This window comes from Alnus glutinosa, chromosome 14 (assembly GCF_958979055.1).
Source record: "Alnus glutinosa chromosome 14, dhAlnGlut1.1, whole genome shotgun sequence".
NCBI lineage: Eukaryota > Viridiplantae > Streptophyta > Magnoliopsida > Fagales > Betulaceae > Alnus > Alnus glutinosa.
This window is the reverse complement of record NC_084899.1, coordinates 16,512-28,995: the sequence shown is the minus strand read 5'-3', so window position 1 is coordinate 28,995 and position 12,484 is coordinate 16,512. Positions and strand designations below refer to the sequence as shown.

The window sequence follows — 12,484 nt, the reverse complement described above, 5'->3', positions numbered from 1 at the left end:
CGAGTATAATGCAATAATTTTGCCCATAATTGAAATTGAAAGATTTAGTGTAGGAAAGTCTCAATAAAGGGATGCATCACTCCAGGTTAAATGTCTATGGATCCAATCCAATGCTATTCTGTACAGGGTTCGGTGAGATAATGGGGACTTTTGCAAGAATTGGTTTATTCAGTACTGAAGCTCATCCAATTCTTAAGGGTGAAAAGAGACCGACTTTCAGAACAATTTTGCATGAACTTCTCAAAATTAAAAGTGAAGATATGGATGGACCTCTGATAGCAGAGAAGGCCATCACTGAAAGGATTGTCTCACTTCGACATTGCAAAGAGCAGAGAACTGCAGTAAAGGCAGCCAAAACTATCATGTAGGCTCCCAGTAATATCCTTTTTCTTTCAGTAGTTTTCAATCTTATGCTCAAGTTCTTTACGAATGTAACGAATTAAGTAGCTATTATTGCTTGTCATATGGATTAGATTTTTGGGCTTTCACGAGGATACAGAAATTCCTGTTTCCTGCCAAAGTGCATTTGATGTTACTTGTCTTCGTATGGAAGAAAGGTTAGCCTACTCCAGCACAGAGCAGGTATTTGTAAATTAAACTTACAGCCTTTAGGTTCCAAAGTGAACTTGGTGTAAATTGACTATAGATTTGATAATTTGTATGCCAAAGTAATAAACTATTGCAAGTTATGTTATTAATGGTCAGGATATGGTGCTTTTGCATCATGAAGTGGAGGTAGATTTTCCAGATGGCCAACTAACTGAGATTCATAGGGCCACTTTATTGGAATTTGGGAGGACAAAGAACGGGGAAACCACCACTGCCATGGCTCTCACTGTTGGTATTCCAGCAGGCATTGGTGCTCTGGTACTTGTCTCACATATCCATCCTTCCACACCATTATCCGAGCTAATGCTTTAACTAAATCTATGTCATGCCTGTTGTTTCAGCTCTTACTAGAAAACAAGATCAAGACAAGAGGCGTCTTAAGGCCTCTTGAACCTGAAGTATATGTACCAGGTACTTGCAATATACTTGTTTGGTTCTGGTTTTAGTATTGTACAACAGACGAAGATTTTTGATATTGAATTCAATCGCGGAGAGAGAGGGGGGGGGGGGGGGGGGGGGGGGGGTGGGGGAGCCAAAAATCTTGGGAAAAAAATAATAAGAAGAAGACTTGAGAAAAAAAATTAGTAGGCCATGTCCTCCCAAACTAATACAAATGGCCCCCTCAAAAATATTGAAAAAGAAAATAGGACTTTCAAAAAACCATGACATCCCAAACTAATTGAATGTTGTTAAATTGTGTTGTTCTCATTTGTTTCAATCAGTTTTGTAATAATTGTGTTGTCCTTATTAACTAATAAATGGAATTCAGTCAATCTTTTTAGTCTTATGTTATAGAAAGAAAACTCTTCTTAATTCTTAAAAATAATAATTCAAGGAAGATTAACTAGGATTTAAAGGGATTGCCTTTAGAATGACTTGTGCCTAGGAAACAAGAAAGTGAAGATATTAGATGGAGTATCACTATTCCCCTTTCATGTGTTGAAGATATGGTTTGTGGGGGTTGAAACAATTTTTAAAAATATAACCCCCCCCCCCTATACAAAGAAAGAGAAGGAGAGAGAGAGAGAGAGAGAGAGAGAGAGAGAGAGAGAGAGAGAGAGAGAGAGAGAGAGAGAGAGAGAGAGAGAGAGAGAGAGAGACGTCCCACATCGCCTGGGTATGGGAATGAGGATGTGCTTATATGTATATTCGCACCCTTCTTTACAGACAACGCGTTTTAAAGTTGTGGTTGCCATGAATCTATTAGAACTTCGCACTTAAACTTGCTTCTGCGAGAGTAGTACCAAGATGGGTAGCCTCCTGGGAAGTCTGGTTTGGAGGAGCCAAAAGTAGACAATATTGTGTCGTTGGAGTGGGTCGTTACAAATGGTATTAGAGCCATTGCCCAGCCTGAGATGGGGGGAGCGTGTACAAGTTCATGAGAGTTGCTAGCGGGCACTCGTTGAGACACCAAGAATGGGGTGATCCCATGAGGGTTGCCAGCAGAGACTCTGGGTCCTAAAAGGGGATGATTGTGACGCCCCACATCGACCGAGTATGGGAATGAGAATGTGCTTATATGTATATTCGCACCATTCTTGACACAATGCGTTTTAAAGTCGTGATGGTCACGAACCTATCAGAACTCTGAAGTTAAGCATGCTTCTGTGAGAGTAGTACCAGGATGGGTGACTTTTTAGGAAGTCTTCGGGGGAGTCAAAAGCGGACAATATTGTGTCATTGGGAGTGAGTCGTTACACAAAGAGAGAGAGAATTTTTAAAAATATAACCCCCATACGAAGAAAGAAAAGGAGGGTCGGAGGGAGGGAGAGAGTTGAGTGAGGATTGGAGAAATTTTTGTATCTTTGTGTTTTTATTTTGGTATAGGGAAAATTGTGGTTTTCTTTTTCTCTCTTTTACCAGTTCTTCGGTTTGATGTACATAACAAAGTTTTAAAGCAACTAAGGTATGAAACCTAGATCCATGACTGATTGAATTCCCTGGCTATCACCTGGTTAACTCCATAGATGATTATCAATGTTTGAAATATACATTAAAAAGGAAAAGGGAAAAAAATGTTTTCAATGGCACACATGGCTATCAAGTGACCCATCAAAAAACTATTGGTGCATGTATAATCTTGACTATGAAGCCTGCAAAGATCAGTTATTGAATGTCTTGTTTTATAAGGCTAGGTGAAACTTCTAGCCTTCTAGGATTACTTGTATCATTTGCCCTATTTTTCATTTGCAAGTTTTATAATCATATCAGTTTGTATGTGGTGGCGGCATGTCACCAGGGAACCTTGGGCATTTTGTGTCATTGACTTAAACAACTGACTGACTATAGATGTTTTGTTGTACTGCAGCACTGGATTCCTTAGAGGCCTATGGATTCAAGTTGATGGAGAAGATAGATTGACACAGATTATTACCCTGCTTATTTCCTGTAGTGATACAGGTTTCACACTCGTGAAAATCCAAAAACAGAGTCAAAAGATGATATGCTCAAAATGTTATTGCGACTGCATGATTCACTGTAATAAAAGTCAATGTAGGTGAAACTGCTGGAATCACAAAACAACTGTAGATCCAGATGTCAGGCATGATTGTACAGTATCATTATGGTTCTGAAAGAACTTCCATGAGTGTCATCAACTAATTAATAATTAAGTCGATATACGATTAATTTTATTCAAGTTTGGACACCGAAAAAAGTTTTATCAAATCTCTAACGGAATCCATGAGTATTTCCAATTTACTAAATGAGGATGGAAGCTGCACGCCTGATATCAGCGGTGGAGCTGGAATTTTAAGATTGCGAAGTGTGGGAATGAGGATTTGAATTGAAAATTAAAGGACCATAAATAAATCTATATGAGCAACCTACGTCTGTTCTCTAAAATTTGTTTAGTGCATAGTTCAAAAAGAATGCCGCCCACTGCGTGCATCTAACATACATAAAATACATCCATCTCATTCGTTTGAATTAGCATATTTAGGTCAACAAGAGAGGATAAAACCATATGGCATCGTGGAATATGCATCTTGTAGGGCTAGACACCAATATTGTAGGGCTAGAGAATTTTAACTGCACAATTACATCAATGTTCTCATCATATCTAACTATCTTAACCCAAAATTTTACATGAAAAATATTTTTGTCTGCATGGCTCAAGACGGGGGAAAGGATAACATTGTGTCACTTCCACCTTTTTCTAGCCAAAAAAATAGTGCCACTTCACCTTCACAAATTTCTTACTAGCTCAGACCCCACAAACCCGTCTGGCTGGTCTCCTTTCAGTCGCTCCACCAAGGACCAGGTTGTGTCAAACTTATTTTAGCATCCATCAGATGTTCTAGGCATAAGAATCAGTAATATGTCTTGATGAAGTGATGATGTCTAGTAAATTTTTGTGACAGGATTATGTAACTAAGAGACAATCAAAGAGATTAGTTGTTGCTCCACTTCTTTCCAATTATGGACCTTCGTCACAAGAGGATGTTGATTGACAGACTCCGTCTTGCACCAAGGATACGAGTTCTCATAATCAAAAAGTAGAACCCTGATTCCAACTTCAGCACACTCAATAGCATATCTTGGATTGTCATCAATCAAAACCTTAGCTCCTAAGGACCTGCTAAATGCAGTTCAAGGAAAAAAATGTTTCAGCAGATGTCTCTATAATGTTAAAAATCCATCAAGAAAAATGTTTCAGCAGATGTCTCTATAATGTTAAAAATCCATCAAGAGGAGTTCATTGATGGGACTGACAACAAGATAATGGTCCATGAAAACCTGGTATAATAGCATCGTTGCAAGACATTACAGTGTACTTGAACAGCCTATACATTGATGGAATTGTAGGTTTAAAGCAAAGAGTTCAAAAAGATTTGAGGAATACGTAACATGGTTGAGAATCAAGAGCATGGAGATACAATGGATGTGGTTTGCGGGCATACCTGCAAAGTTCTGACTTAGGCCTAGAAGCTCCATCCAAAGCAAAGTGGTTGCCAAAGTGAATCTCCTGAAACAGTCCCGGATAATGCTTCTCAATCCAATCAATTGTGTGGTCCTTGATTGCGTTCTGTCGTGACCTGGTAATACATATGTATATTCAAAAGATCAAATTAGTTAATTCTCAGTATAAATAATTATGCATGTTGAAAGAAGTTTTAACTGAAATTACATACGTCACAACTGAGAGGTTGCAAAATCTCGATAACTTATTAAGCGCCCTCCGAGCACCTGGGATAGGGTGGATCCCAGTCTTGAAGTATGATGTTTTAAAGAACTCATGGACACGGATATTAGCTGTCACAATAAATATACTTTTTTAACCAATTCAATGATATGCTGCTGAAAAGAATTGTCTAATGCAGAAATATCTCATAATTTTAACAAGATGAAGTCAAATAAGCTGCTTCAAAGGCCATCAATGAGATAATTGTTTCAAACCATTTCTGAGACTCTTTTTTTGTCAATTAAGCACTCTCCTAAGCATACTGTGGATGTAAAAAAAAATCATCCTCCTTTTTCCAAATTCAAAAACATCTTATCTGAGAAGTCCATTAACTCCTATTTAGCTTTGCTCAGTACATCCAAGGGTCTTAAAAAACTAATGAACAACATGTAAGCGAACCCTTCATGCAGGATAAACACCATCCAAAACACATGATAAGCTTCATTCAATGAACTTGATAAGAGTCAAAAGGGCAAGACAGCTATAAACAAATACTAATTTCATCACACAAGTTTTTCAGAGAACTTTATACTCAGTTGGATATTTCAAAGACTAGGAACTAGTAAAATGAAAGTTGAAAATAGTCATATGACGCAAAACAGTCAATCCAATAGTTATATATAGCAGTAGTACCTTCATCACGGGAACAGTTCCATATCTGTAACAGAAATGAAGGATGCATCAGAATACAATAAGAAAATGCACGCATTTTCCCAACCATAGATCTGAATGAAGAGGGGGGAAATGACTTATAAGTGTATAATGTTGCCCAGTAACTATTGTGGCACAATAGCCCCCATCCTCTGTATTGCTTAAAAAAAAAAAAAAAAAAAAAACTATCGTGGCACAAGCAGACTTAAGATTCAGCATCCAGAAGTTGTAATGCAAACATGATTACCACAAAATCCATGACAAGCATTTCTCGTACAACAGAAGGGCAGAACTTAAATTAGCACGGCTAATGCTGGCACATCCAGAGGAGTTCAACTCTGACAACTACTCCAGCGAAAATAGGCCAGTTTATACTGCCTTTATGATTGTAACACACTATGCTATTGAATCACAAAGGTTACAAGCATAGTTTCCCGAACTAAATGCACTGATAGAGGTACTCATGGCACAAAAGAAAGCAAGCTACAACAACTAATGTATGCATGCACCAGTCCAAGCCCTACACAAAAGTTTCTGGCTTCCTCTAGGACCCTTTCAGTAAATTGTATTGATGAGAAATTTTTAAAGGCAACTTACCCTAAGGAATCAGCCAGCCAAATTTTAGGAAGTGGGCAAAATACTAAAGGAAATATATTGTGCCGGTAACTACTAATTTCAATGATTAACCAAGCAGGAAAAAAAACCAATAAAGCACCGATATGGCACTAAAATAGTAATACTACTGATTTCTGACAGTGTAAAAATTCCTTAAGAAAAACTATCAAACAATACCTTGAAGAACTCATAGACATGATACTCCGAAAGTGAATGATTTGAAAAGTAACGATCCGCAATAAATCTGTTCAGAGCGGACACAAAGCTACCCAAAACTGCTTATCAACAGAGCAGAAGGAAAAATATTTAAGTAGGCAAATAAAGAGAGGATTTATAAAACTCTTAAATACGGTTAAAGGGTCCTCAGAAGTCAGCAGAGGATATGGAAGTAGCGAGTAAATTGTGGAAAGCTAATAGTAAATCCGAAAAAGAAATTACCCTCATCGACATCAACGGCGACAACAATCTTATCGGGCAAAGGACGGTCAGGGAATCCAAGAGGGCTTCCATGGTGGGATGCCCCTTGTTGAGTTTGGTTTGCAGTGGCAGTGGCGTTTTCAGCACTAGCAGTGGTGTCCTGGAGACCAATGTCGAAATCACGGAGACGGAGCAAGTGGGGGTGGGGCGTAGCGAATGCACGAGGTGGGTTTCCCTTTCCCTTTCCCTTGTGAAAAGCAATGGCCTCAATATCATCGTCCCTCAAGCAACATTTGAGAGTGAGGCCGTTGAGGCCAATGCCAATTGCAATCCCTCCTCGTCCACGTCCATTAACAAAAGTGGTACAAGAGTGAGGAGACAGGGAGTGCAATTGCAATCCCTTACTCAAGAACAAGCCAACGGGATCATTACGAGTTATACAACGACTAGAACCCATTATATGTTGAGGACCAAACAACATACAGCCACTACTGGGAGGGTTAGTACCACTACCAATACCTTGCCAATGCCTACCGAGTCTTCTTAACATCAACTTTAACACAACCATCGATAATAATACTCTTCCTCTTTACATTTACAACCAGACAAATCCACCCAAAAAATAACCTATGATCAATCAATCCCCCTTTGGATATTTATTTATTTATTACGGCAATTGGACACCGAAAGAGATCGGAGATGAGTATTTTATGAGTCTCGAAATTTACAAAAATCAAAATATATGGATTGGTGAGAAGTGAATGACGGAGTATCTGATCGATCTCAAAGGAAACAAGAAGGAAAAAGAGCAAATCACGACCAAAAAGGAAAACAGGAATATGCAAATTCCCAAGCAGCCCCAGCCCAGCCCCAGCCCCGCAATGAAACAAATAGTAGATTTCGATTACGAGCCCCAAGCCCCAAGGTCGGCGCTCCCTCTCCCTCTCTCTCTCTCTCTCTCGACGCAACAAAAGATCCCCTCCTCCTCCTCTCTCTCTCTCTCTCTCTCTCTCTCTCTCTCTCTTCTTCTTTATTTATTTATTTATTTATTTTATTTTATTTTCTCGCTTTTCTCGCAATGCTTTTACTTTGGACTACATTTAAGCAAATTTTCTCTCTAAAAGTTAGTTAAATGATTAATCAGTATCTCACGACACAATGACAAATTTTTTAAAATAATAAATTACAAATGATGTTGACACATTTTTTAAATTATACAACAGATAGTGTAATCCAACGTATTTATACAAGGTAACCAAGTCGCAATCAATTAACTCTACAGAACCCTTCAACAAAAAAAAAAAAAAAAATTAACTCTACAGAATCGCTAAGCCTACGGGCCCGCATTCAATTAATTCAAACTGTCTGATTTGTCTCGGATTGAGATATAGCAATACCTATGTCTTGTAGTAGGTACAATACTTTTTGTCTAGACTCTTTGAAAGCGCCAAACCAACTCTTTTGGTCACGGGCGCCGGGCAGTGCCAAAATGTGCATGAAACAGGTAAGATAGTCCACTATCTTAGACGGTTGCCACCGGAATTTTAAAAGATCTTATTAGGCTTCATTTAGTTCGTAGAATAAACTTTTAGAATGGAATACTTATTCATATGAAATAGTCATTCATTTATTTGGTATGAGTCATTTCCTTTAAATAGTTATTTCAATTAATAACTATTCTCTTACGAAAGGAATACTAATTCCTCTTAAAAATTAAAAGAATAGATATTCATAAAGGAATAGACTACATTTTACAAAAAAAAAAAAAAAAAAAAATTCATATATATTAATTTTGTATTTTATTTTAAAAAAATTAAGAACAAACCAACGTCCAACGTGTAGCTGGCCGACCACCATAATGGGCATGGGGGTTGCACTACCCTTGGAGCATTTGGGGTGATCGTGAACACTCTCAGAGTCCTTCGAGCTAGGGTTGCTGCGGCCACCCCCAAGTGTCAGAAGGTGGTCACATCACCCTCGAAACGCCTCGGGAGTTTACCACGAAGCCTTCCGAGGGTGGTGCGACCACCTCTGGCTCCATCTGTGGCTGGCTGACCACCCATGGAGTGGTTGGCCAGCCACACGTAGGTTTGTTTTTAATTTCAACCATCTATTAAATTTTTAGTTAAATCCCATCAAATTTTTTAAAATATCCATGTTTTTCTTAAATAACAAATATATATATATTTTTTTAAAGATTCAAGCATTGGTATTTTTACAATTTCGTTAAATCATGACCAATGCCTAAATCTCTTTGCAATTTTTAATTTTCTTTTTTCTTAAAAAAAATGAGGGGTATTAGAATTGTGACACTCCTCCGTTAAGATTTAACGGGAAATCCTAATGGAGGGGTGAAATTGAAAAAAATTGAAAGATGAATACACTAAATTAAAAGTTTTTGAAGTTTAAAAGTTAATTACAAATGTAATGAACGTTCCAGATAGTTAATTGAAAGTTTTTCCTATTTGTTACTTCTACTTGATTTGGTCATGTTTTGATGGAATGGGGGAAAGGAACCATATATCTGACTTCTTAATGGAGGCTCTGGTGGTGGAGTCTTTGTAATTTATTGCTGATCTTTAATAATTTGCTTACAATATAAAATTATACTTTATCGCTGATCTTTAACTAATTAATCCATTACCGAGAAAAGTAGAAATTAAAATAACTAAATCTGAGCTAAAGCTATTAAGATAATTTGGCAAATTGGAAGTAGTAGTGTAAAAGGATTTTATTGAAGTGTTTTGCGAGCAAGAGGCAATCCCTTAGCCAAGGAATTGAACGACATGAATAGGATTTGGCAAAAGCTAACAAAGTAGATGAAGAATGAGAAATGCACTTTTCATGCAGCTTTTTCAAGTGGACAAAGATAATAGTTGTAAATTGTGCATATATATTCCTTTTCTACGAGTTTTTGAGTAGTACTCCAAGGAATACAAGCACAGAATGAGCAACAAGTTAACTCAATTCCTTTCTTTGATAGATTGTTCTCTCTCTTAATTTCTCTCGTTGAGTCCATAAAAAAATAAGGTGATTGGCGATCCAAATGGGTTTCCTCTTGGAATCGAGAATGTAATTCCTTACTTTTCTTTTCAAAAAAGGAAATATATGTACCTTTTGGTTTGGTTCCAACTGCTAGTTCATATACACTTGAGATGGGACAGGCTGACAGGAAAACCCAAAAAAGTGTGAGAGATTCAGGCTGGACAAGACATGGGTTTCCGCTATTTGGTGTGGTTCTTGTTGCTGTGCATTCTCGTGGAAGGTTTTGCAAAGGGGGTCGTAGCTGCAGGCCTGGCTTGCAACTGGGGAACACGTTCAACGCATCCACTCCCACCTAACATAGTGGTCAAGCTCCTAAAAGACAACGGATTCAGTAAAGTGAAGCTCTTTGAAGCGGATCCTGGGGCACTAAAAGCTCTTGGGAAATCTGGTATCCAGGTTATGCTTGGGATACCCAACGAGTTCTTAGCACCGCTTGCAAGCAGCGTCGGAGTTGCCGAGACCTGGGTGACCCAAAATGTCTCGTCCTACATATCAAAATATGGGGCCGATATAAGGTAAGTGTTCAAATTCCATATTTTTCATTGAAGACGTACAGGCGACCATTTCTAGGTATGATCCCAAAAGACTAGCACTAATTAAGCAAGATTTCCCGAACCCTATACAAGAAGGGGAAAATAAAATTTATTCTTCAAAAAAATGCTACCGTAAAACTTTGACGTCAAGCAAACTTTGTGAAGCCCTATGGCTATGAGCCCCATGAAATACTTGTCTTTGTGTTCATATATTGATTTGCATTTGTTATAACATGCACTTGACTGTACCCGAATCCTGTTTTTGCTGTTATGCGCGGTTTGAGAAAGCATTTTGACAAAGCATGCAAATAAAAATTTCAAATTCTTATTTTAGGATTCACGACTCTAATGTCAAAGTTGGTCAGGCATCTCTCTTTGAAAACACCTACTTTGCCAAGATGGCCTTGCATGTCACATGTTATTACATCGCCTATATATATATATATATATATCATGTATGATGTATGTATACGACCTTTTTTTATTTATTTTTTTAAATTTTTTAATCTCGAAATAATGGGTCGGAATAATGTAATTAATATATGATTGCTTAGCATGCATGCATGTATCAAATATATATATATATATATATATATATATCAATTTATTGCATTATTGAACCGTACGTTTAACATATATATCTGTACATGGAATTAATACACAGATATGTAGCCGTGGGTAATGAACCTTTTCTCAAGACTTACAAAGACAGTTTCACGCAAACCGCATTGCCGGCGCTCAAAAATATTCAAGCAGCTCTTATAAAAGCTGGCTTAGGCCGACAAGTGAAAGTAACCATCCCACTAAACGCGGATGTGTACCAGACCGACAACAGTCTTCCCTCTGGAGGTAACTTCCGGTCCGATATCCATGATCTCATGATCTCCATCATCAAGTTCCTCAGTGACAATGGTGGTCCGCTCACCATCAACATCTATCCATTCCTCAGCCTCTACGCGGACCCCCATTTCCCCTTAGACTATGCCTTCTTCAATGGCAGTGCTGCCCCAATTGTGGATGGCTCCATCTCTTACACCAATGTCTTGGACGCAAACTTTGACACCCTCATTTCAGCTCTTGAAAAGAATGGTTTCTCCTCAGTCCCCGTCATCATTGGGGAGGTTGGATGGCCAACGGACGGGGACACCAGTGCTAACATAGAGTATGCACGAAGATTCAATCAAGGCCTACTTAATCGTATAATGCAAGGCCAAGGCACCCCTAAGCGGCCTACGTCTCCACCCGACATTTACCTCTTTGCTCTAACAGATGAGGATGCCAAGAGCATCGCACCTGGGAATTTCGAACGGCATTGGGGCATATTCTCTTATGATGGAACCATCAAATACTCATTGGATATGGGGAACGGACGAAGTCTAGTCGCGGCAAAAGGAGTCAAGTATTTCGCGAGGGAGTGGTGTGTCATGTCACCTCAAGCAAGTATTTCAGACCCCAATATTTTGGCAGAGAGCATAAACTACGCATGTACTTACGCGGATTGCACCAGTCTTGGATATGGATCCAGTTGCGGTAGGTTGGATGCGGGGAGCAATGCTTCTTATGCTTTTAATATGTACTACCAGACCATGGATCAGCGAAAAGATGCGTGCCAATTTTCCAATTTATCAGTTACTACAACTTTAGATCCTTCTCGGGATACATGCCGATTTGAGATCATGATCGACCTGAGGAAGCACGAGCTGCAGGCTCCTACCCATTCACTGGCTGTTGGAAGAAACCAAAATTCACTACCTGTAGTACTCATGTGGGTTCTTGGGCTCACATTAATCATTTGTGGGTCCTGATCAAGATCAAAATCATGTACATACTTAACATGATGTCCAAAATTAAAGGATGATATATGCACTTAGGATCCCATCGGTCATAATCTTCAATCCCAGATCACATCTAATTCCTCAAACGCATATATCTTTTTTCAGCTAGCTAGTAATTAAGTTTTACACATTATGGTAATTAATATATAGGGTTAAATACGTACTTGCCCAATGTGGTTTGCAAATTTTATTTTTTGTTTCTTCAGTTTTACATTTTATCATAGGTGATACCTGTGTTATGAGAAAAGATGCAAATGATACCTTCGTCTATTTTTCCATCCAAAACTAACAGAAATTCACGTCAGCGCCACGTTGCCCCATTCAAAATGCGACACGTGGCCACAATATATTTTATTATTATTATTATTATTATTTTTAAATAATAATTTAGCCACCCCTTTTGGGCCACATGGGGGTGGTTGGCCACTCCCAGGCCAAATGGGAGTGGCTGGCCACCCCCAAGGCAAAACCCTCAAATTTTTTTACTTCCCGTTTTGCCCTTGAGGTGGCCGAACCACACTCATGACCTATAGGGATGGCCGAGCCACCCCCAAAGGCCACGGGGGTGGTTTGGCCACCACCAGATCGGCCGATCT

General features: G+C 38.7%; 3 protein-coding genes across 4 annotated transcripts in view; 2 read left to right on the top strand and 1 right to left on the bottom strand.

Annotated features, from left to right (window-relative positions):
• LOC133857423 (alpha-aminoadipic semialdehyde synthase) overlaps positions 1-3,276 on the top strand; it is a 32,892-nt gene extending 29,616 nt beyond the window's left edge. Inside the window, exons 21-25 of the mRNA XM_062292690.1 lie at positions 127-364; positions 474-582; positions 706-867; positions 951-1,020; positions 2,918-3,276. Coding sequence (XP_062148674.1) covers positions 127-364; positions 474-582; positions 706-867; positions 951-1,020; positions 2,918-2,970 — 632 coding nt within the window. The 3' untranslated portion in view covers positions 2,971-3,276. The remainder of the gene's footprint in view (positions 1-126; positions 365-473; positions 583-705; positions 868-950; positions 1,021-2,917) is intronic.
• A 320-nt stretch (positions 3,277-3,596) lies between these two features.
• On the bottom strand, positions 3,597-7,466 carry LOC133857955 (uncharacterized). Of its 2 annotated transcripts, none has more exons than XM_062293346.1 (6): positions 6,497-7,466; positions 6,236-6,333; positions 5,426-5,450; positions 4,743-4,863; positions 4,512-4,646; positions 3,597-4,189 (listed from the first exon to the last, which is right to left on the bottom strand). In XM_062293346.1, the coding sequence occupies exons 1-6, from the start codon at positions 7,041-7,043 to the stop codon at positions 3,982-3,984; spliced, it is 1,134 nt and encodes a 377-aa protein (XP_062149330.1). In that variant the 5' UTR covers positions 7,044-7,466; the 3' UTR covers positions 3,597-3,981. The 2 variants fall into 2 exon arrangements, with proteins under 2 accessions (XP_062149330.1, XP_062149331.1); XM_062293347.1 differs by having other exon boundaries at positions 3,597-4,186; positions 6,497-7,459.
• A 2,186-nt stretch (positions 7,467-9,652) lies between these two features.
• Positions 9,653-11,931, top strand: LOC133857720 (glucan endo-1,3-beta-glucosidase 5). Its single transcript, XM_062293045.1, has 2 exons — positions 9,653-10,035; positions 10,718-11,931. The coding sequence occupies exons 1-2, from the start codon at positions 9,689-9,691 to the stop codon at positions 11,856-11,858; spliced, it is 1,488 nt and encodes a 495-aa protein (XP_062149029.1). The 5' UTR covers positions 9,653-9,688; the 3' UTR covers positions 11,859-11,931.
• The last annotated feature ends 553 nt before the right edge of the window (positions 11,932-12,484 follow it).

What these genes read in the sequence shown, in the direction of transcription:
- LOC133857955 (XM_062293346.1), bottom strand. Translation starts at nt 7,043, where the DNA reads ATGGTTGTGTTAAAGTTGATGTTAAGAAGACTCGGTAGGCATTGGCAA. An exon ending in GAACTGTTCCCGTGATGAAG is followed by an intron (nt 4,864 to 5,425) that starts GTACTACTGCTA and finishes TTATTGTGACAG; the next exon opens with CTAATATCCGTGTCCATGAG. An exon ending in CCTAAGTCAGAACTTTGCAG is followed by an intron (nt 4,190 to 4,511) that starts GTATGCCCGCAA and finishes AACTGCATTTAG; the next exon opens with CAGGTCCTTAGGAGCTAAGG.
- LOC133857720 (XM_062293045.1), top strand. Translation starts at nt 9,689, where the DNA reads ATGGGTTTCCGCTATTTGGTGTGGTTCTTGTTGCTGTGCATTCTCGTG. An exon ending in AAATATGGGGCCGATATAAG is followed by an intron (nt 10,036 to 10,717) that starts GTAAGTGTTCAA and finishes ATTAATACACAG; the next exon opens with ATATGTAGCCGTGGGTAATG.